This window comes from Amblyomma maculatum, chromosome 5 (assembly GCF_055883805.1).
Source record: "Amblyomma maculatum isolate TAMU_Amacu chromosome 5, ASM5588380v1, whole genome shotgun sequence".
Lineage (NCBI taxonomy): Eukaryota > Metazoa > Arthropoda > Arachnida > Ixodida > Ixodidae > Amblyomma > Amblyomma maculatum.
In genome coordinates, this window is record NC_139348.1 from 140,722,083 (window position 1) to 140,746,493 (window position 24,411).

At 47.4% G+C, this 24,411-nt stretch overlaps 2 protein-coding genes across 2 annotated transcripts; one reads left to right on the forward strand and one right to left on the reverse strand.

Moving 5' to 3' along the window:
• Window positions 1-107: 107 nt before the first annotated feature.
• On the forward strand, window positions 108-10,912 carry Polr3H (RNA polymerase III subunit H). Its single transcript, XM_084604519.1, has 7 exons — window positions 108-496; window positions 582-678; window positions 1,298-1,384; window positions 6,511-6,574; window positions 7,541-7,627; window positions 8,694-8,796; window positions 10,586-10,912. The coding sequence occupies exons 1-7, from the start codon at window positions 386-388 to the stop codon at window positions 10,631-10,633; spliced, it is 597 nt and encodes a 198-aa protein (XP_084460645.1). The 5' UTR covers window positions 108-385; the 3' UTR covers window positions 10,634-10,912.
• Window positions 10,913-11,524: 612 nt separating this feature from the next.
• Window positions 11,525-21,376, reverse strand: LOC146189759 (uncharacterized). The gene is made up of 3 exons (XM_084604522.1): window positions 20,128-21,376; window positions 19,812-19,960; window positions 11,525-11,764 (listed from the first exon to the last, which is right to left on the reverse strand). Exons 1-3 carry the CDS (start codon window positions 21,324-21,326, stop codon window positions 11,616-11,618), a joined length of 1,497 nt encoding a protein of 498 aa, XP_084460648.1. The 5' UTR covers window positions 21,327-21,376; the 3' UTR covers window positions 11,525-11,615.
• Window positions 21,377-24,411: the final 3,035 nt, after the last annotated feature.

Here is a 24,411-nt window from a genome sequence, read left to right on the forward strand (position 1 = left end):
TTTTCAACAACCGTAACGATTGTTTAAAGCTTTGTGTCTAGGCGTAACTGGAGTAACGGTGTCACCGCTTTTTTTTTTTTTTTTTCTGTCGTCTGCGAACGGCTTTGGCCCTTGGCTGCTATGGTTATGGGCGGCTTTGGCCCGCTGTGGTTTCGTTTCTGTTTCAGTCGCTGTTCTCGGGCAGCAGCTGGCGTTTTTCAGCCTTCATATTTGCGTTTTGTCGGCCGTTGTTGAAAATTTTGCTACTACCTACCTTCTCGCTTGTCCGTATTTTCAGCGGGTACTGTTGTGCACACCAAATGTCTGAGGGTTAACTCACACCATCGCTCACACAGTAGAGCGGTATCGCGCCGCGCTTGTGTGGAGCACGCGGTACAACGGCGCGATGTTCGTCATCAGCGAAATGTCGGACAGCATACGGATCCCGCCGTGGTTGTTCCGGCTGAACCCCAACGACGCTATCGTGGAACAACTGAACCGGCGTCTAGCAAACAAGGCAAGTAAGACAGCTTTCGATTGCTCAGGCAATGTCTCGGCCAGAGCCATCACAACTCCATGTGCTCTGTGCCCCTACTATCCAGGTGGTGATCAACGTGGGCCTGTGTATTGCGCTCTTCGACATCACGCGCATCGAGGACTCCAAGATCCTTCCCGGAGACGGCTCTTTTCACACGACTGGTGAGTTGGCTTTGCTCCTGCTTGTGCTGTTATGACTTATTTAATTTTTTGCGTATAGTGCGCGAAGGACGCACTTATGCAACAACTGTCGCTGATTAGCAATTTGGCAGTGCATATAGAAGAACCCTAGCCGGTCTATTAATCCGGAGCCCTCCACTCGGGCGCCTATTTCTCTCGCCGTTCTTTTTCTTCTTCATCCCTTCCTTCACAGCGCGTTTTGGTTGTCTACTGAGAGTGCAACAATTGCTCCCATTCTTTCTTTGTAAAACATTAGCATTGCTATCATCATGCAACAATTGATTCTCTCCTTTCTTTGTAAAGCATTAGCATTGCTATCATCATGTAACAATTGCTCTTCTCCTTTCTTTGTAAAACATTATCATTGCTGTACGCAACCTTCCAATATGCTTGGATCGCATGGACTTACCTAACAAGCAGTGGTCGTAGCATTAAAATTGAGAACTGACGTGCCTGATGCGAAGTGGCCTGAAAGGAAGTTGTGCTAACGCTTGCCTAGATTCACATTATTGATTGCCTCGCGATCAGTCACACGTATATGCACAAAAAGCTAACATTGGTGCGTGCCTAATGGACTGCATAAATGCTCATGTCTGCTCAGTGCAATTCCGCTACGTCGTCTTCCGGCCATTCATGGATGAGGTCTTGGTCGGCAAGATCCGCAGCTGCAGCCAAGAGGGAGTTTATGGTGAGCTGTGGGCACTCAACACTTGTCCTTTGAATTGCAGCTTGTATCATCACCCATGGATGTCTCTTGCTAAACAGATGTTGTCGCAGATGTACAATCTTTGTCAAAAATATACAGCACTTCTAAGAACTCTAACTGGGCTCCTGGAAGCAACACTGGTATATGAAGTTGATCATAGAAAATTGTGAGAACTAGATTTTTCGTCTACATGATTTCAAGCGCTGCGTATGCTTAAAGAGCCTCGTTACGAGGCATAGAAGCAAAACCTTTGGGCTGTATATTTTTGACAAAGACTGTACATGCTGATGCTATGCATGCTAGAGAAAGAGAATTATGTTGGTAATGGGGTCGTAGTGACAGCTGTGTATATCATTAAGATTGAGCTACTTTTCAAAATACAATCGATTCTGACACACTTGTGCTCTAATAGCAACTAATGTGAAAATACATCAAATTGCATATTACGGCAGCATAATGCACTGGCAATTTGGTTACTGTCATTTTAGGGAATGAGCATTTCCCTTTTCAGACTCGAGAAAAAGTTTGGCCTTTTCATATTATGAAAGTGTATATCTCAAGTCAGGATGCACCCATGGACATACACAAAACAATGTTGCTGCTGTAGGTCCATGAATTCTTTCTCCATGGCTGCTCTCCATGCTCCATGTTATGAGCTTCTGTGCCTCCAGAAACACACACAGTGTCTTGTGACACATCCTTAATGAGATGCCTAAAGAGTAAAATATGCATTTAAATCAAGGTTGTAATCTTATGGTGAAGTTGGGAGTCACTTGAGCAAGAAGGTGATCAGTGTAAAGCGGCAAACTTGGAAGGCTGCTCAGGGTGCCTCTGCTTTCTGCGAAAGCGGTGTGAGTGTGCTTTTATTTCCAGTAGCGCATAAGCTGCAGATGTGATGTAGTTATTACAAAAACAGGTAAGCATTATAATGTACACTGGGTCTGTGTAATAAATCCTCACTCAGTTAAAAATGCAAGGCATCTGAAATCGCTGCTCTGATGTTGGGGTTATTTTAAAATAATTAGACAATTTTGCAAAGTTAAGAACACTTGCTTCTGTATGCGAGCAATTCAAAGTAGTCTTTTTTTTTTGTTAGTTTGTTTTTCTAACTAAAAAATTGGTGTAATCTAGATTTGTTAAATTCATCTTGGAGTACCTTCTATCATAGTTTCCAAATGTGTTGAAACCCATCCTGGAAACAGTGTTCACATGTGATTTGTACCAGTCTAGTCTTTTTTTACATGAAAAGCTGCTTTATTCTGTCACCAAGGGTTTTACGCTGTTGTCACACATTCCAAGCTACATATGTACACTAACTGTAAGAGATCCTTAATTGCTGTGCTCCACCCATAGCTATACTGTAACATAGTGGACTTTTACTTTTTGCTATCTCACTCTACCTCTGGTTTATGAACCCTTTACTGCCAGCTTAACAGTATATTCACAGCGGTGAATTGCACAGGCTATGCAACGAACTGTGATTGCCAGCCAATAAGCAGCTTCCCTCTGCCTATATTTACACTGACAGGCACACTCTTTGAGCCAGTTTCTTCAGAGGCTTACATTTGGAAAAGAGGAGCTGGAAGACGCTTGAGCTCCACCTTAAAAGCGGAATATGATGTCATTAATGGACCTCGCATTGCCTTTCCTGTTTATCATTCGCTCTTACCTGCTTATGATGAAACTGCCTCACACAACAGCTTGCTTTGGTCTCTACATTTTTTTCTTTCTTTCTTCTTTGTTATTTACAGCGGCGTTTGCTTTTGATATCAGCTCTCCTTTGTGTGTATTTACTAACTCGTAATTAGCGTGCTCTTACTTACAGTTAATGTCAATACATGTCTTCTAGAAATGTCACTAAGTCAAGACCACAGCAAATTTACTAGATCCTCTTTTAACAGGCCTGAACCAACAAGCCTTCAGGGCCTATTGGTAGCATGTTCGCCTCACAACCCAAATACCTGACAACCTATGGGCTCAAAAGCATTAAAGCATTACACTTTATTAAACATGATCATGGTCCCATAATTATTTTCCTTTTATTTAAAAGTGTTTTTGCTGCAAGATATCAGCTTGCTTTCTTTTTTTTTTTTTTTTTTTTTTTTTAGTAACAAGTTGCACCACGTTATAAAAGAAAGACAGCAATGCCCGACAGTATTTCCTGGCCACACAAGACCTTCTTCGCAATGTCCTCCTTTATGTCTTCAATCGGGGAAGTAGTTATTTTTTGTAGACATGAAATAACCGTGTTATTTAGTCCCGCTGGGATTTCTAATGCATCTATCATCACTGATTTCATGAATGCAGTGCTATACTCTGATATAACTAAAAATAAAATGTGGTAGTCAATGACTTTTAAAGGAGGCCCTCCAACCTTCTATATTGACCAGCTGTCGTGATGCTGCGGCTAATCTCATTTCACGGACAAACCTGCCAGCCACCAGTGATTGCGCACTTGGGATTAACCACAGGTTTGACCACTTCTCACGAAATTGCTCCCGGTCCCCAAGCTTGAAATCATTGGGGACTGGTAGGTTCCTTCGTGAGGTGGAATTAACCACAAAATCTAGAACTGGTTGATGCCACAGGCTGGAAGGCTTTCTTTAAAGGGCATTTCATTGCTGCTTTCTTGGGTTGTATCCAACAATAGACGCTTCGTAATAAAGAAACATGTATAGTTTTTGGCACTGTGTTTCAAAGGGCTGTGGAGAAAGAAAAAAACGCTTGCTTTACTGATTAACTTCGCATATTTAAACCTATGACGCTTGTACAATTCTAAGAAAATAAGTTTCAGCTTCCCTTTTACAAAACTTTTGTGGAATTGAGAGGAAAGAAAAATGTTGAGGGACGTAGCTTGCTTGGTGAAATGAAAATAAGGTGCATAGAACTTTAGTACTCACTTTTGTTTTGAGTGCCACATGCTCATTAGCATACAGTCGTAATCTACCACATTATATGAAAGACCACCCGATGTAGAAATGACGCCACTCTCTTCAACCAAGCCATACGAACATGCCTGCATGGCAAGACAACGTGGAAGGATAGAATAGAAATCCTGTGGAAATAAGGTGGCCACAGGTTCATCGGATGAGAATAATTAGAGAGGGTTAGCAGCAACCGTTGTTGTCCCACAATTGACGTAATTTGGGTGGCGGTTACGATCACGGTAGCAATAAGAATATGGAGCCATACTGTTAGGTAAGGCGTCTACAACACTGGCAGCTCGTTTCTCCCTTTTCTGGAAACCATTGAATGTAATGCAGAATGTGATGAGGGATGAGGACAAATGCAGCTTATAACTCCCTTGGGATATTGTCTTAGGTTTTAGGGACATGTTCAAGATGATTCCTTTAACTATGTCATTGCAAGCCACTGTAGGCAGCCTCAAGGAGGTATTCTAAGGTTGATAAAAGCCGCAGACCTTTCTGCTACTAAAACCAGATGGCCGTTCAAGTCTGTGTTTCATTAACATTAACCGCATTTGAAACATATGTGTTGCTCAGCTAGTTAATGCTTTCCTTTCCCAGGTTTCAGCACAATGTATGTGAAACTGTGCATTATGTGTTTTCCCAGAAGTGCAGGATCACATTGGTATAGCTCTGGTGATCCTTAACTCCCATTCAGTTCCATGCATCTACCGATATGTACTGCAATTGGAGTTGGGCAAGAGCATAAAATAGGACTGCCCCAGCCAACTAACGAAGGCTCTGAAAGAAGCTGCAAACCAAGAAATGGGAAGAGTGCACCAAGTATCGGCCTCTTCTGTCTTATTCTTGAATGCCTTGTTAAAGTGTTCGGTCTTTAGCAAATCACTTTGGTTATGAGGCCAAAGTTTACTGTCCAAACTAACTGGTAAAATGTTGCCGGACTAGTGGGTGAAGATGTTGGAGGCTCTTTGTCCTACACCTATACCGATCACCGGCCATCGTGCCGTCATCGTTGCACCGTCTTCAATCACCGCTATCATCTGACCTACCACCGACCTTTTGAAAATTTTTAGTGTTACCAAGCGCCAGGTCAGAGAAATGCATAACAAAGTAGTGCAGGGGCTGTAAAGCTGATACACAATGGCTCAAAAATCAGAGATTGATTACAGGAAGCTGCCACTTTTTAACCGAACTTTTCGCTCGAAGCTATCATTTTCAGGATGAAATGATCACATGGCATATCTAACTAACTATAATGAAGCCGCCGTAAGCATATGACTGGATGCATCTGCCCAGCATGCTTTCCTTGCCGCTCTGCTCCCATTGGATGCTGTCATTTATGATGTTCAGTTACTACAGCTAAATTCTGTCATCTGTCCACTGTAATATTGTTACGATGAAATAGTAAAGGGGTGATTATTTACAATGCAGATGGGAGAGGAACAAGGTGAAGCCTACTAGCTCCAAAACACCGCCTCTTTTCCTGCTCTTCTTTCTTCTCTTCTGCCACACAACACCTCATGGTCGTCAGTAGCGTTACGTTTCCCCCCTACTCAGCCGAAGCCCTCTGGGTGTGTTCATAAGTCGTGCGAGGCTAATACGGCTTGAAACGGGCGACTTGCCACAATTGAGGCAGTTGTAGCACAACAGTTGAATCAAAACACTTCAAAGGCCCATAGCCTGTCCATAGATTGACAAGTATTAATCAAGCTCTCTTGTATTTCCTCTCCAGGAGAAATGTTTTTGTTTTCATGCTGGCATTTCAATTCTCTTGTTTGCATCTCATTTCTTGCTTATTATACTCATCAGTACATGGCCTAAATATTAGATGGGCATTCAAAAAATATCTCAAGGCCATGTTGAATTGATGTTTATGATTTCATTCCATCAGGTTATATGTATTACACATATTTGCATATGATTGCAGATGCTTATGGTGCTGATACATCAGAGAGATTTGAGGGAAAAAATAGGAATTGTGCATTCTCTAATCTGCATGTGTTAAATGCATTGTCTTTAACTCTGTCCTTTTATCATTGCAGTTTTTCCTACCATTGAGCAGCTCCAAAAAAGGCTTGCAAAATGACAGAAGTTACGGGGCTTGAGTTTCATTTTGGAAAACTGTTTTTAGTTTGAGGAAATGGCTTGACTAATATCCAATCCTATGATGATCTGTTGTAGTGTCCATGGGATTCTTTGACGACATCCTCATCACCCCTGATGGCCTCCAACACCCATCTCGCTTGTATCCTTTAACCATAAGTTGCCCAGATTGCTTATTTTAATTCTTTTTTTGGTCACAGAAGACCACAGCAAGTGTTTCTTAGTGTACCTACTGTCCAGTCAGCATATGTGAACTGAGGAGTAAGTTGTACTCACTGGCAAATGCCCTGTTCTAGCAACTTTTGAAATAATTTTGTGTGAACACAGTCTCAAAATTTAGTCTGAAACGGTGAGTAGATTTGTTTCAGTTTGAGTTTTCTTTGTCTGTTGTTAGTCCTTGTAAGCTTGGTTTTGGCATTAGCAGCAAAACTGTAAAATTTGTCGTTGTAGTTGGAGCAGTCACTTTTTATTTCTGTAACACAAGTAAAGTGCTTGCAAAACTCTTTAGCTAAGTTTTTCTGAAGCTTTTTGAGCAAAATATTGCAGGTGTACCAACTCTGCCTGACACATAGTTGCCCAGTCTCTTGCATTGTTTTTGTTTTTGTTTTTTTTTTTTCTATTTGCTGTACTTGTAGCTGTGACATAGTTTTAATTCCACATGATTATGAGAAAGTTTTATTAGTTACAGTGCATGTCTCGGGTATTGTTTTAAGTGTTAAGTCATTCTTGGTATGAATCACATGACCACCATCCAATCCTATTGACTGACCATGTTTCTCACGACATTGCCTTTGGCTCCAAAGGTATCATAACAGGCGCATCAGGTATATTAATAGGCACATTGTGTTAATGCTGTACCCAGTGTGGCTGCCATCTCTAAGCTGTGGCACTTCTCTTTGTAGATATCGTTCTGCATGATGGCTGTCATGCTACAGAAGGCTTTTTTGGTCCTTTCATCACTTTATCACATTATGTAATCAGTATTTTTCTCCTACTTTCCTGCTACCCTGTTTTGTGCGACTACATAGTTTCAGCTCATGGGGGCCGTCGTTTAAGTTGGGCGCTTTATGTGCCGGTGATTGGATGTGCCTTGACACACAGCCACCAGCGATGAAGCAGAACAGCTTTGGGTGTGGCAGTATGAGAGCGAAGATGGCAAGCACGACATGTTCATGGACCTGGGGGAACAGATTCGGTTAGTATGGTGATTTACTAGTTCACTGACTTTCATTGTCCTTAGCACAGAAACAACACTGCATGGAATTTTAACGTGACACCATCTAAAAGGCACCGTTCACCTGATAATCCGGCATTGGCATCATGAGCAAAAAATCACTGGCATGTGTCTGACAGGTTGCAGTTGGCAGGTGACGCGATCAAAAACTAATTGATTGCTCGGTTGCGAGACAACACGAGACCACATGACGTGGCTAAGTTGCCAGGATCTGCCATCTCGGGCAGCTCCTTCGAAATACAAGAGCGAGATGGGAATGGCACCCTCTAGGACCATTCAGTGCCAAGTCAAATGCGCTACCCCTAGGCCACACAGATGCATTCGTGTGGAGCAGTGAATGCTGAGCTTTATATCTATGTCAGATGGTCTCTCAAGTAATGTGGTACCTTATGACTCAAGCTAATGACTACATGTGGGATAATAGACACACACATTAAGGGATTAATGATTGGGCGGGTAGCAAAGTGCACATATGCAAACGAGGGTCAGAAAGATGAGCATAGATGGGAATCAGTAATGCTGCCGTGTCACACCCTTAAATCCGAGCTTAAGCGGTCCCCCAATTCCTTTTTTAGGTAGCTTTAAATGCACTTGCTCTCAATGACAACAAGAAAGTGGAAAGACGTCACAGGCAATTAAGGAGCGCCGTGAAGGCGAGCTCATAAGGGTTGAGAGGAAGCCAAAGAAGGCACATGGTGTTTTCAGCACCAAGGGACGTACACTGCAGAGTATAACTGCCATGAAGGAACACAAAAGTAACTCTGCCTGATTTCACATCTAAAAACGCATCAGTGCTGAGTCCTTGCAAAGATAGAGGTATCTGCAGCCTTCACAAGAAGTAATTTGCCCTGACTGATGTGAAAAACCAGAGGCGCACTCTCACACTATGGTATTGCTAGCCCAATGATTCAATGTATTTCAGGAATATTCTGTATGAAATCAGTATACGAGACTACCGTGTAGCTCTGTTTCATCGTGTAAACGGCACCAGTGACTGTATAGTCTTATCTCCCTGGTGCACTTGAAGGTTCCGAGTGGTGGGCGAGGCGTTTGTAGACACCTCGCCAGGTGGTCCTGAGGCCGCTGAAAAGCCGGATGCAGAAGAGCGCCATGTGCCCTACTCACTCACGGTAGGTGTAAACTTCTTTGTATGAGACTGTTCCTTAAGGCGTGTTCACACTGGCAAGTTACGGAGGTCGCATGACATGCGTTTCATCGAGCCGCAACATGCGCTGAGTGACGCCAAGTGTCCACACCAGCGCGTGACTTGCTTCACGACGTCGCTTGCTCCACGCGATTTAATGGAAGAGCCAACTTGTGCGCCTTTCCGACCCTTTTGGTGGCTGCCGCACTTGTGGTAAATCAGTTCAGGCTCTCTTCAGGCATGGATATTTACAGTTATTTCAGCGAGGACGAAGAGCACAAGTGCATTGCTGTTTAGCAGCCAAAAACACTCTAGTTCGACAAAGACAGAAGTGGCGGTGGTGGATGTGCAGTTGTTTGCGGTCTCGCGAAGCAGCACCTCATGAAATCATCTGATTTCCGAGCTCCATTCTGACGATGAGTAAAAAAAACCATTGAGTAGAAACATTTTCACTCCTTGACATGTGTAGCCATGAACTGTGTGTGCAGCAAACCGTACGTACGCAAATATGTACTCTTGCATTTTCCCACCAAAAAGGTGAAGTCAGAGATAAACATCATGTCCTGCAGTATCGTGGATTAGCTGAGAAGTTCCATGAGATGAAGTCACGTCGCAGTAAATCTGTTGCAAACAACACTCTCAGGCGGGTTGTTGGTGACTTGTTTGGACTAATTGCGTCACGTAACCCCTGCAACTTTCCAGTGTGAATGCGCCTTAAGGGAGCGTGCTGCTGTTACATAAACAGTTTGTACTTACATTAATGTTGCATGATTTTCTACGAGACTGACGCAGAAACTTTGCATTGATAAGTAGTGCCAAAGGGTATGGTTTGGGCTGTGTTGTGATTTACTGTGTTTGCCAAAATTTTAAGGGAAGGGAAAGCTGTTTCGCCTGTGACATGATGTGTGCAATGTGGGGTTTGTGTTACTGTCACCTTGTCATAAGTTTATAACAGCATAGTAGTGCTTGGCTGAACTTAAAGTAACCATTTTATCTTCCCTTGTGTCGAGCAGTTTTCCTACATGCCCCCTTATTTTTCTGAAAGCACTTCCTTAAGTTGTAACAACTTTTTATTTATCATGAATACCAAAAATCACTTCAACTTCTCCTCTGCCTCTGTATGCCCTCTTTTCCCTAGAAATTTACAATCCCTCTATTGTAGCTCCTGGGGAAATCCCTGCTCTTGCTTGTTAACCTTGTTATATGGTTGCTCTATAAGTGCAGCTCCTGAACAGCCTAAGCATTCTGAACATCTTCGTGAAATGTGAGACATACAATTGGTTTATGTGTCCTAGATATCTTTACTTAAACAGTGTCGTCAGCGCAAGAACATAATGCAGGCCTTGCTTTTCACTCCTGTGAGCCTGTCATTTCAGTACCTAAGGCAAAGTTTAAAGCCTGAGTAACAGTTCAACAGTCATCAGTTGAGTAAATTGCTATGGTGAGAGGAAGTCTTCTGCATCGAATCAGGTTATGACAGCAAGTATTCCTTCCTCTGTTGTGATAATGATTTAGCCTTTATTACTCAGTCTCATGTCCGACCTAGTTTGAAAGGCTGTTTTAAAAAGAAAGAGGAAAGGCCAGCGAACCGCGGAGGAGAAGTCTGTGATGTTCCATTTGTTAGGTATTCTTGTTACCAAATTTTCCTGGTGGTTTTCAAGAAAGAGCTGAGGATGTATTCTCTAGACTTGATAGTAACTGCACGCTTGGAACATTAGTGTTCGTCGCTGAACTGGAAAAGATGAACAAGCATTTCACACTTTTTGTGCTTGCAGGGCTCCATCAGCGAGTCTGGCCTGGGCCTGCTGAAGTGGTGGACTTAGCAAGGCCAGCCCGCAGCAGAGCACTTTTATTTTCATCACACAGGGAAGACTTGCTTTGCCGGACAGGGCGGGGCTACTTCTGTGCAAGGAGCGAAGACAAGAAAAAACAAGGCATCATCTGTACACACACGTGCACATGCACGCTTGGCGCACACTGCACACACGGGACACGAGCTGATGGTCGGCTCAGCAGTGTGTGTGGCGCACGGGTTTTCATCATCGACGTACGAGACGACAAACGCACAAATACAACAGACTAACTCTCGTCGGCACTTGCATTGTTCCCGCCGCCTTGGCGCAACAGGCAGTCGAGATGGTGGCCTGGTGGCTGAGGCTTCTGGGAATGCTTCTTCCTTGCCTCCCATTGCTTCGTGCCACCGCCACAGTCTCTAGGTGCGCCGCCACACACCACGGTGTGTGACGTCACTGTGAGCAGCAGCGACGCCTTGCGTCTTCAAACGTCCCCCATGCGTGGACCATAGGTTGGCATGCGTCCGTAGATGGCCCTCATGTGGACCTCATCAAGCAAGCCCACTGGCAAGTCACTGCGCAGCTAGTTTTTAATTTCAAAAGCACGGATGCATCCTCGAATGGCGAAAGCCCTGGGCAGACATTGTAGCAGCTACTGCTACTGCTGGAGGGGGCACTCCTGCAAGCCCCATACATGCCTGAAAGAAGCCATGCTGTTGTCTACAGGAGCTGCTTGTGACCCGTACCTCGCGGTGACCTGGAAGCGAGGCTGTGCGGAAGCAGGCGACAGCGGCGGGCATTTCAGGCGCACCGCCGGGCGAAGCTGGGGTTGAAGTTTTCTGTCTACATCTCTCTAACGCTTCTGCCGGCGGGACTGCTGGAGGATGCGGGGCAGGTAGTAATGTGGTGCTCGAGGTGGTGGGAAGAGGGCAGGCATCACAACCATGGGTTCTTATTGCTGGTCGCCGCTGTCGCCGCCGTCTTCTGCCGGTGCCGCCGCCCAGCGGAGAAGTCAGTCGACGACGAGGCAGTGTGGCAGCTGCTCGCGTAGGAAGGTCAAGAGCTCATCCGTGGCGCCAGGGCAGTTGGTGAGCTCGAGCTCCTGCAGCTGTCGCAGCTGCACCAGCCCGGACAGGCCACGCGCCGTTACCTGCGGGCAGCCTGCGCAGAGGGAAGAAGAAGGGGGGGAGAACTAAACGGTCTGTTGCAAGGTAGCTGGCAAAGATTAATACATTTATGTGAGTAAAAAATAACGGGCATGAATCTGGCAGGTGACACAGTCCCGAACTTAATTGATCGGCGGACACGCTACTCTGAGGCCACACATGCAAGCACGTCCAGCTTGGTTGAATGCCTCAATAAACCCTATTCATTATCAGATTTCGAGGGAGGCAGTTGTGGCAGCCATGTTGCAGCAGTCGCCATAACTTTGCGCAGTTCGAAACTAAAAGCGCAGAAAAAAAACATTTTCCGCTGATTACGTTACTTCCTAATGCGAAATTTGAGCGCAGCTCATCAGCTAGCTGTTTCACCTTTTCGATAGATTGAGGCAAAGATTTCGAGCAAGACATGTATGTACAATTACAAACAATTTTTTTTTAATGTTTCACACATATTCCTTCTAGAAACTCCATTAACAGTTATTGCCTGTCATGAAGGAAGCTTTGTGGTCGTCCGAAGCCTTACACTACGGTACCTCTTTCTCTCTTTTTTTCACTGCCACCTTTCTCCTTTTCTTTACAGCTCGGTTAAAGTGTTCACGCAGAATTGTGACAGATACTGCGCCTTTTCTTTGTTGTCAACCAATTTTAAACGCCACTGATGCCTGCTGTACTGCTTCTATTACTCTGGTGCGGACGGACCCCTAGATCGAACGCCCTGCGAAGCCATGACTGGATGTGATGTCATTATCACTTCTGGTTATTAGACATGGGCAGATGTGACATCTTGATTATGTCACATCCGGTATGACGTCATGGCCGAGACGTCACCATGTGATGCCGTCATAGTCATTTTTCATTACTCATGACTAATTAGAAATAGTTAATCATTAGTTAGTACTGGTTAGTGCCACGGAAGAAGAGGGGGCAGGGCTGATTACGAGGCCGACGACGACGCGAAACGTAGGAACGCTCTAAAAATGCTTCCGATGCGTCGGCGCCGGTCTGCGAGGCGCTGTAAGATTGGAGTAGCTAGACTCCTCCCTGCTGCGCCCTGCTCGCTTGTCTGACACCTGAAATGCTTTGCAACGCCGTCCAGCCGTGCAACCAGAGCTCACATTTCACCGATGCCGGCGTCAACGTATACCGCAGGCACATGGTTGCCAGTAGAGCCGCAATGACGTCACGTGAAAGCTCTATATATATTTGTGTGCCATTTTTTTTTGTTTGTTTCAGAACTGGGTAGCTTGCGATGTGTGTGCGAAATGATATAGGGGCACATATTAAAGCAAAGTCGATATAGGCGAACGAGTATGCGCAAGAGCCGCAGGAGCCATTAATGATATCGCGCCATACATTTTAAAAGCAAAGCGTGCCGCCCCCTTCCCCTATTGTTTTGACGGCAGAATAATCAGCGGACTAAACTAGGCCTTTAACTACGTGTTGCAGGGAGCCTAGCCGAGTGTGTCCAGCTACAGGATATAAGCACTCTTTCATGAAAGTAATGTACCTAGTTGCACTGGCGTACTGAGCCTTCCCGGTTGTGTTGCCTTTGTCAGAGGCAAGAGAGCGAATGCGCGTGTAGTCATGGTGGCCGCAAGGACGAAGCTGAGTACCCTAGCTGCATGTCTCTGACGACAGCTCTAAGCAGTCGCACATCGTTTGCAGGATTGAGGATATGTATTAGCAGGAAAGTATACTCCTGGATGTCTGATTATGTCACAGCACGAGGGACAGCGTGCTCTGCTGCATGAGGGTTTTCTGTCCTACCGCGGTTCGAAATTTGCTCCGAAATCGGCGCGTAGCTATAGTTCACAAAAGTAGAAGTTGATCCGTCGTAAAATTCGAACCTACTGATCTAGGAGTCCTTTACCGTCTTGTGCTCTCACAAGTGTCTTAACAATGTTCAGCACAGGCGCTGTTCGTTTGTGTGACTTAATTTTCATGATATAGATGTTCTAAATTCAGGCTAGTCCGGGGCTAGGTGATGGAACATAACTCTGAGAGAAGAGTGGGAGTGCGAGAATTATTCCCTCCAACAAAGAAAAACGAGCTCCGACTTAAGGGTAGCACAATTCTCCTCACGCACAGTCACTGTTCTTTATCCACATTATGTTACTGAGATTCAGTCTAATGAATACTTCAACTCGGCTTCAACCTAGCCCATGCAGTAAAGAACATTGTGTTCGAGAAGAAAGTGTTGAAGCGGCCCATTCGCGTCATACGCGTAAACGGAGCTCAAGTGTCCTCCCCCCCCCCCCCCCCGTTTTTAAGGCGAAAGCCTTAATGGCTCATGTTGTCGTGGACAAAATGTGTCCCGCTTTTGCGGCGTTCTGATTGGCCGAGGCGGGGTGACGTCATAGAGGTATCGACCAATCACAGCACCACCACAGTATGCGCAAATACGTTCCTTATATGGCCATATGTCAGTCGATGAGCAATTGCTAAGTATCAATTGATGACTAATTAAGTAATTTATTGACTAATTAATGATTAATTAATTACTACTTTGTGCCAGTTGTGTAGCAGAATGCGGCACTCGGGCATTCGCCTTTCACTATTTTAGTCGCTATTTTTTGTAGCACAGCACCCCCGTACTTCTGCCAACATGCCCGGCTGGCGAAAGGTGGTTGCATCAAATCCGTACTAAAATGTGGACTTTTTCAACGAAATGTCACTTTACAAATTTCAGTTGAGATATGCGCCGTCCTTTTATTTATGTTTATTTATAGTTAATTTTATTCGACGTTACATGCGTGACAGGTTTGTCGACAGACCGACGCCGGCTTTTCCGCTGAGTGGGAGCCCCAACGCTTGTATTTTTGTCGAGTTCTCTCATGTGTGGCTGATGCCGTTCTTAAATGGCCGCACACCTATTACAGACGCAAGCGAGGACGTGTCTGATTTAGATTTAGACTGATTTATTTATAGGAAGGGAAAGGCGCGGTAACTGTCTCACTTGTTTTCTGTGGACACCGCAACCGCGCCGTAAGGGAAGGGAGGAAGGTGGGAGTGAAAGTACAGAGAAGAGGAGCCGTAGTGGAGGGCTTCGGAGTAATTTCGACCACCTGGGGATCTTTAACGTGCGCTGACATCGCACAGCACACGGACGCCTCTTCGTTTCGCCTCCATCGAAACGCAGCCGCCGAGGTCGGGTTCGAACTCGGGTACTCCGGCACAGTAGTCGGGCGTCTTACCACTGCACCACCCCGGCGGGGCGAGGACGTGTCTCCGTCGTATCCGTTACCACGGCCGTGGGAGAGTGCGCGTCCATTGCGACCGGGCTTTCCATTTGTCGTTCGCGCCGACACTGGATGTTTATGGCTGTGACGCTAAACCGAATAACAGCGTTCATGTACTATAGTGAGTGCACGGGCAACAAAATGCGCATTTGTTTTTCTTCACGGCATAGAGACGAAAAAGGCCCGTCCTGAAGAATAATCTGGACTGCTCCTCTGCGAGAAGGCACGAGCTCTATTCGGAGCCAAGGCGGATGAGGTGTAAACTGCATCAGCGCGGTGGTGGCGACTTTTCCTCGTGGACAAAAGCCCGTTCTGTCGCGTGTGCGCGTGCGCTCGCCTTTTGTCTCGACGCAGACTTGTAGCACCATTTGTAGCTAGAGGGATTTTGTCGGGGGAGGTCCGTTACCCTTCACGTTAAAAAGGAGCAGTATCGGTGGCGAAGATGTGTTCGCCTAAGGTGGCAGTCGTTAAACGCATACCTGGCCACTTAAGTGTCGGTATAAATAACGGTCAGACAGGCTACCGCTTACTTGTACAGTGTTGACCGTGATGAACCACCACAATCTGCGAAGTGGCTTTCGAAACTTAATCGAAATGATTTCCATTTCCTGCAAGTTGGGGGAAAGATCGCCCAGTGGGCACCAGAACTTCGTTGGACGTCCGATTAAGATCTAGACGTTCAGATTAGGCGTTCTGCGGACCATTTTTAAGTTCAATATTTTTTTCTCCTGCAGATGCACGTGAGACATTTCTTCAATGTCCAGAGCCGGACTTCAGCTTTGAGTCACGGGCTCGCTTGCTTTGCTTTGAGCATCTTTGCGCTACAACTGACAGTATAATAGCCTCAGGTGTTGATGCATTTCATCACACCTAGCTTTGTTTTATTTACCTCAATGTCGCGATGTAATTTTAAACAGACCTGTGTTGACACAACAGCGGAAACAAACGTGCAACTTGCCGATTGGACTTTGCGAAAATAGGCTCGCGGATGCTGTATATTGTGGGAGCTACGATGCGAAGCTTGTGTGACTGACGCAAAAACTTGCCTCCGTTTATCGCACTCAAGCAGTATCAAGCATATTTCATTTGCGGGACATATCGAGCGCCCGGCAATACTGAAACAGCTTCATTGCAGTACAGATCCCACGAAGGGTCATTGCGTAATCAGCTGCATTATGGAATTGGTATAGACAAAATATATGCCCTACAAATGCCCTTTAGTGGTCGGATTTTCTTCTTGTGGATTTCCGGTAAACATTGAGTTAGCCAGTACAATAAATGACCAATCCAATTTCGGGCATCCATGGGAAAAAGAAACGTCCGGAACTTGCATGTCACGGAACATGCACGAAACTTCTGGGGAACAATTCAAGTGCGATAAAAAGGCAAATAAGATCGTTTTTGCTGGCGGGAATGCGCCAGTAACATAGTTCTTAATTAATTAAAGGTGTAGTATATATATGAACGGCCCTGTCCAAAACATTCACCTTGCTTAACCGCGTTTACTAACTTAGAGGATTCAGTAAATTCCCGGAATATTAGTTTTACTCCCATGAAACCTTTAACCAGCTACTACCTCAAGGTGTCCGCTGGACGTAATATGCTGTTTGGGTAATCGTCTCTTTGCAACTTCGAAATATTGAATATCGCACCAGATGATTGCAGGACATCCCACATGCTACCAGTTTGCATCCGCCTCACAGATATCACCAGGCGATCGCAGGAAATCCCATACACTGCCAGCTTGTATACACCTCGCAGTCCTTCGGACATCCGGCGTATATCCTTCAGCTACCTGCCGAAACTAGCGGATGTGCGAAGCGTCTGGAAAATAATAAATAAATTGGTTCACAGGAAGGGAAAGGCGCAGTAACTGTCACACTTGCTCTGTGGACACCCGAACCACGCCGTAAGGGAAGGGAGGGAGGTGGGAATGAAAGTGGAAAGAGAGAAAGAGGAGCCGTAGTGGAGGGCTACGGAGTAATTTCGACCACCTGGGGATCTTTAACGTGCGCTGTCATCGCACAGCACACGGACGCCACTTCGTTTCGCCTCCATCGAAACGCAGCCGCCGCGGTCGGGTTCGAACCCGGGAACTCCGGCACAGTAGTCGGGCGTCTTACCACTGCACCACCCCGGCGGGGCACGTCTGGAAACGCAAAACGATGTTAATGGCCATTGCGTAGTCGCTGATAACTATAGGTTTCACAGCCGACTGCTTCGTTCTGCAGTATTGGTCCCGCCGCGGTGACTCGGTGGTTATGGCGCTAGACTGCTGTACCCAAGGATGCGGGGTCGAATCCCGGCCGCGGCGGCCCTTTTTCAATGGAGGCAAAAAGCAAGCCGCCCGTGTGCTGTACGATGTCAGTGCACGTTAAAGAACGCCGGGTGGTCTAAACTTCCTGAGCCCTTAACTACTGCGTCTCTCATAGCCTTAGTCACTTTGGCACGTTAAACCCTACAAATCGAACCAAACCGTTCTCTTGAAAGAAGGAACAGTAGTTGACAGCTAATGGAGAGGCGGAAATTGGCGCTCAAAAATGGGGGAAGGTGTATAAAGCACAAGGCTGGAGTTCCACCACCCTGCAAATAAAGTATCTGGTACCAGGCACAGCTATATAGATACTGTCTTTGCAAGAAGAAACCAGGCGTGATACATGGTTTGCTTCTCTTTCGTATATATAGTGGAGCCCTTACAACTTCCCTAAGGACAAAAAGGTTCTGAAAGGTGAGGACAGCGAGTCTCTTTGCTTTACAAATTAAGATATAAAGCTTGAGAGGTTGTGTAAATGTTCCACTACAAAGTAAGAAGCAAATCATCCAGATTCGTTTTCCAAGTTTGCATCGTTTTCAGAATTATCCCCCTGACCTCGAGTCATCCGCTTGGTGGAAACATCGAAACGGGATATCAGCTCCACTTCCGCTCAGGCGTTTCCACCAATCAGTCGTGGTCAGGGAGATACCGACACTTATGAAAACTATTTAATTCTATCACATCGCCCCCGAACCACGCCTCATAACGGCATGCGAGTGAACCTCGACGCATGCAATGCATTCGGTATGCACTCCTTATTGCGCTTTATCCCTCGCGAAGACAGAAGGCACAATCAAGATGTTTATACCGCTTCGTTTGCTGAGATATCAGCCTCGGACTCATCGTAGGGTTTAGGCTGTGGTGACATATTCTCGAACTTCTAGTTGGAAGAAATTTTGTTGCGAGCCAGCTGCTTGCAGATAAAGTGGTCATTAGAATCCACGTGGCATGGATCCCGTCTTCAAGCGAGCAACGTGTGATCGCTGGAAAAGGAATCAACTCGCGTGCAGAGGTTGAGGAACGAGTATTTCAATGTGCCATATTAATTGGCCACTGAAGAGGCACAGGTGCTCGGGGCTAGAGGACCGTTTGCCCTGGCCAGAATCTCTATAGTGTCGCCTGAGTAGATTTCTACATTTAGTTTATATCGTATCGTTTTTATTGCTCCTTTTGGCGCTGTTTTTATTGCTGCCATCAATCGCAACCTTGTGTATATCGCACGGGAGTCGCGAACATTGGAAGCCACCTAAAGTAAATCGATATAAACGTTATAAAAAAAAAATAGCCCGCACTGCCAGAAGACACTGAAGTGCTGCAGGCAAAAGACGTTCGCACATTAGGCTTCCCTGCTTGGGAAATCGTGGAGCGTACTACAGGGTAACGATTTGCGGCCGTAAACAGACGGGCTTACCGCGGAGGTCTTGCAATATTGAAGATTAAAAAAAGTAGCATAGTTAATCCAGCAAGTGTAACGTAAATATTGGGATAGAGGATTAGTGTAAAGTATCTTTGACGTAACATGGATAAGATTGCGAGGAACTATACTGCAGCACACGGTATATGTGTCGGTATATGTGTCACCGTCACCATAAGACAATGCAGGTCTTAAATGGAGGCCAGCACTTCCCGCTTGCAGCAGACCATGAAGAAATGTGAATGCCTATGATATGTTACACATAATTTCTTGAAAGGTATAAAGCAGTAATAGTAATACAGCATTATCGCCACATACAGCAACCATTCCCAAGCGTTTCATACGTGCGGCCACGTGGCCAGCTGGGGAATGTATATACCCAATAGAAAACCGATGTGCCGCCCCCTCGTTAACGGGGTTTTAACTCTGTACTTGATGAGTACACAGTGCATTTACCAAGCACTTGGCCATCGCTGCGGAGATTGCGTTCCTGCGCGCATTCTATGGACCGTGATATGACCATATCCCGTTACTGTATCATCACTTCCGCCTCAGTAGAAATACCGGATATATCGAAAATTTTCCTTATATCGTTTAGTTTTTGTTTGTTTTGTGAACGGTGTAGAGTGAAAGAACTGCCGCCCCTGCCGGTTTTGTAAACAGGTACAAACGGCTGTCCGGCTTCCTTCAGACCCGCCATGTGTGAGTGGCACGTGCTGGCGACGTAGACTTCGCCGCATACACCTGGCAACAGCCGGAATCACTTGCGAAAGAGCTGGAAAAGCAGTTCGTACGTCTGTGAAAAGAAATGTTTGGTTGAGCTCTCGGCCAGCTGCTGCAAGCAGGTCGATCACGCATGCACGAACACGGACGCTCATCTTGTACGAACAAATATTCTGGTTGCAGGGCTGGGGGTTCGTCACCTAAACTAGGAACACATGACCTCAGCTAGTAAATGATGACCTCATCCTTTTTGGATGGGTAGGAAAATCGCTTAATTGCCACTCATATTTCGACTGCGCAACTTGAAGAAAGCATGTGTGCAGCTCTGCGCTATATATTGACGTGTACCACTCACCGGCCAGTGACAGTATCCGCAGGCTCTTCATGGTACAGAGGTGCTGGAGGCCAAAATCTCGTATCTGCGAACACCAGCGCAGGTAGAGAACGGCCAGGTTGGGGATCGTCGACAGGTAGCCCAGGCCGATGTCAGTGATGTGCATACACCTGCGCGAAACAAGCAGTCCTTAATGTCAGGCACTTTACAAGCAGCTCGTTTCGATACGCGCTACGTGTGCCCTCCTTAACATTCGCCCTGACGTGCCTTTCCTCAAGCATCCACTTTCTGAGTATGGGTACGATAAGTCTGGCATTGAATGCGTGATACGACGTACCGGTCCAGGGTTAGCTGTTGTAGCTGCGTCATGTCGCACGCGATGAACTCGAGGCTGGCGTCGGTGACGCGCGGACACCAGGACAGGTCCAGGACCCTGAGCTGGCGCAGGTTCTCGGCGAGTAGCTCGACGCCGTCGTCGCTGATCTTGGTGCATCCCGATAGAGAGAGCTCGCGCAACTGCGGCACCGCCTGTACCAACTGCACCAGACCCTGGTTGGTGAGCTCCCAGCAGGAGCGCAGGCGTAGCACGGCCAGCTGCGACGGTTGCTGGTGCTGGCCGCTGCCACCCAGGTGGGCCAGCGAGGCGTCGGTCACGTGGTATGCTTGTAGATTGAGCTCGCGCAGCGCTGGTAGCAGCTGGGCGACCGCCGCCAGTGTTTCGTCGGCCACGTTGATGCAGTCGGCGAGCGTAAGCGAGGTAACGGTCGGCCGCAGAGCGGCCCACAGGCCGGCGTCCGTGAGCTCGTTGCAGCCGAACAGCTCGAGCGCCGAGAGCCTCGGCGCGGCCGTTAACAGGGATTCCAGACCGCGGTCGGAAACACTCGAGCATCGCAAGGCCACGAGTCTAGCGCGGCCCAGCAGTGCCAAGCCGAGGGACACGACGTCGGCGAGGTCCTCGTCCGAGGCTCCAACCAGCCACACGGCGTCCATGCCGCGGCGCTCCATGGACTCGAGTATGCGGCGACGCGTGTCGACCGACTCCTTGCGCAGCTCGCGGCAACGCAGCACGGCCGCCATATCTCGCCAGTGCTTTGGATCATACAGGGTGTCCCGCCACGCACGACACACGGGGGCCAGGGCCAACCGCTCGCGACCGCGGAAGTGGGAGAAGAAGCGGGACAAGAACTCCGGGTCATGCAGCAGTTCGGCCGCCGTTCGAGGTCGCGACAACGCGGCGTTTGAAGACACGACGCCATCACGGAGAGCGCTGGTGGCCGCTGTGGCGGCGGGTGCAGTGGCAGTGGCCGCGTTGGCGGCGGCGACGCCGCGGCTGGCAGCTCCTCCGGCCGCCGAGGCTGCCGTTCCTCCCCCACCTCCTCCGCGGCGTCTACTGGCTGCGGTCGTGGCGTTGCCGGCGGCTGTGGGCGCGGCGGAGGACTGGTCGTGCTGGAGTCCTCCCTTGGCGCGCACGGCCAGGCCGTTGAAGCAGCGGCTGAGCTCGGCCGCTGCTCGCTTGGTGAAGCTCACCTCGGCCATCGCGCGCGGCGAGGATCGCCGATGCGCTACGCCATGGCGCCGCCGGACGCCTAGAATCGATCCCCTGCTGCCGCCAGAGCGCGCATGACGTCAGCACTCAGCCGCACGTGCGCGGAGTGGCGCGCCTCGGAGCCCGAACCACGCACCCCGCGTGGAGAGGGGAAGAATGGCATCCGTGGTAGGTGGTGTACGCGGGGGAGAGAAAGGTTTTCGTAGCCAGGCCCGCTCGCGCGCCCCTACGTCTCAATGGAAACGTTCCGGCGCTGACACACTGACCGTACGTGCAGTCCCGACTTCGGCGGCTCGCTGTCTCGGGGGTGCTGCGAAGAGCAGTCGGGGTCGCGCTTTTTGGATGACTGCGCGGTTGAAAAGCGCATTTGGAGCTTTGTGTGTTTTTCTCGGCGATGTTCACTTCCTGCTTTTACCGGTGTCATCGCCACCGAAGCTCAGTACAGTGAAATTGAATGCATAAATGAATAGCCGGTATAAAGGATGACGCTGTGGCCGGCGCGTACAGATGCTTGCTACTGTTCGGTGTGATGCTTTTCCCTTTGACGATATCATTTTCGTAACAGTGCAGACCACTCATCAGCTCTATCATTAACCACTGTGCAATTGCGATCGCATTGCTTAAATACTCTTGTCACGCGTGTACATTGCAGCTAAAACATATGGTTACGTTCTAATTATTATGCCTTACATTTCTGGCTATCTTAGCGTTTTTCATTCTGTTCGAGCTTAACCGTCAGCACCAATTGCATTCACGATTCAAGCGCAGTTTTCTCTTTTTTTTTTTTTTTTGTTTTTGACGCCACGCTAGAGGGCGCACGCCCTGTAGCTTTTACGCGCCGCAGTTCAGTATGTACGATATATGACGTTCGCTATACGCTCCGAAAGGTGACAGACGCACAACAGACGCTGAAAACCATTCGGTGTCATTGGCTCGCTGCTTGCTTGAGTTGCAACCAGCTACATAAATATCAGATGCAGCGGTGGGCATAGAGGTAAAGCATTTAGTTCGCGTGCAAAATGACTGTGGTTCGAATCCTCCTGCCAGGAAATATGCCTAATGAATTAAAATAAATAATTCGAAGACACTTTTCCCACCAAAGTGATGAAAGGCGAAAGCCTGAGTGCTGCATTCTGCTACGCGACTGTTGCGCATGTAGCGATGAATGCTGCTACGAGTAAAGCGAGCGACTACGACTCTTTCACATTCTGCGAGTGCATTTATTCAGTGAATTCTGCTTGGCAGCGACGACATCGCGCTCCTTGTATCTTTGCAGTTGTTCTACGTTTACTGTTGTGTGGTTGACTTTAGCGAGTGCGCGGCAATAATTAGTAATTAATGAATTAGTTACGCGGATGTCACGTATTAGTTAAGAATTAATTAGTAAGCAGTAATTTGTAATTAAGTACTTAGTCATTAATTAGCGATTAGTAATCAGTACTTCGTAATTCTTAATTGGTTAATTAGTCATTAGTTAGTAATTGATCATTTTATTGGCATATGGCCATATAAAGCACGCATTTGCGCATACTGTGGTAGTGCTCTGTGATTGGTCGAGACCTCCATGACGTCATCCCTTCTTGACCAATCAGAGCCGCCGCAAGAGCGTGACACTTGCTGACGACAACGATGAGGCAATAAAGGCTTTCGCCTTAAAACCAGCCTGCCGATAAGACTAGACAGTCGGGAATGCATTCCCTCATCAGAAGAGTGTTTGGCCGCCTGCTCCTGTGTGCATACACCCAACATACTAGGAAACGAACTAGGTGGGCAAAATAGATATGGAAGCCTGTAGGGAGCAAGTGACCGCAGCTGGCACAGGAACGTGTGAATGGGAGGGGTCTTTCTCCCTGCATCGGGTGTAAACAGGTTGATGATATGATTATATTAATTGCGCTTACCTCATGAAACTAAATGTGGGCTACCGTACTGGCACCCTATGGCTGAGAGGTTTATTTGTCTAGGGGCAAGCGCCCGCGTTTCGCTTGCAACACTCGGGTCGGTCAGGGAATTCAGAGGCTCCAAGCACCTATGATCCGCTTATATCCTACACGGGGGTTGCAGATCTGTCGACGACACTTGTAACTTTCGTTCACAGATATCCGAAAAAAAAAATCTGTGGTTTAGCTTCTGTTAAACCTAGTATGAAGCGATAGTTGAAGCATATAGTTACACATGGTAAAGTTGTTTATTCGGCAGATGCTTTTTGTTGTTGTTTTTTTGTTATGGCGGCTTTTCGCAAGACGCTCCTCACGTTTTTTTGGCATTTCCACCGCTCTTTTTACTTCAGCCCCTTCTCTTCTCCTTCGAAAACTTTCAGCTCGCAACGCAGTGTCCTCCGGATCGTGAGATGCAGCCAACCGACGATCGTAACAAGCACGGCTGCTCAGTTGCTCTTCCTCCGAGTTTACGGCGCGGCTCCGGCCGTGGCGCCACAAACAATACGACGCAGATACCAGTGCAGTCTATATGAACGCCGCAGAATGTGCTACTTATCAAGCCTATGCCTTGAGCGTGGTGTCCAGCACACTTCACCCTGTATAGTTTCTGGTTCGATTAAAGCTGCATCCTCGTTAGAGGTAGAAGAAGCCGGTATTGTCTTTACAATCTCCTCAACCACTGCCACACTAATCTTTCGTAATTCAAAAACAGCAATCCGCAATTTCGCACGAGGCAGGATTCACACGCCTGCTTTCAAAATTCTCAATTCTATTCAACCCCTGACCAGATCAGTTGAACTCCTATGTGTACCTGCTCATGAGGGAAACCCTGAGAATGAAGCTGCCCACAACACAGCTCGAGCGCACATCAACCGAGCAGGGCCAGCTATAGTCCACGCGAGCGCCCGGTTAACTATAACGAAATTACTCGACCGAGGGAGCAACGACTCCAGTATCCGCCCCCACACCAATCACTATCTAAACTCGAACAGGTGACCTGGCGCCAGCTCCAGGCCTGTGCCTTCCTATCTACAGCACACCTTGCCCATATCCATCCCGGCCTTTTCTTCCCTGTATGCACCCTCTGCGGGGCACCCAAAGCAGACTTTCATCACATCTTCTACATGCGCTCTGA

Coding starts and splice junctions, on each gene's coding strand:
- Polr3H (XM_084604519.1), top strand. CDS start 386: ATGTTCGTCATCAGCGAAATGTCGGACAGCATACGGATCCCGCCGTGG. Junction 1,385..6,510: donor CAGCCAAGAGGGAGTTTATG/GTGAGCTGTGGG, acceptor GATCTGTTGTAG/TGTCCATGGGATTCTTTGAC. Junction 8,797..10,585: donor ATGTGCCCTACTCACTCACG/GTAGGTGTAAAC, acceptor TTGTGCTTGCAG/GGCTCCATCAGCGAGTCTGG.
- LOC146189759 (XM_084604522.1), bottom strand. CDS start 21,326: ATGGCCGAGGTGAGCTTCACCAAGCGAGCAGCGGCCGAGCTCAGCCGC. Junction 19,961..20,127: donor CAACAGCTAACCCTGGACCG/GTACGTCGTATC, acceptor TGTTTCGCGCAG/GTGTATGCACATCACTGACA. Junction 11,765..19,811: donor GCGGATACTGTCACTGGCCG/GTGAGTGGTACA, acceptor CCCTCTGCGCAG/GCTGCCCGCAGGTAACGGCG.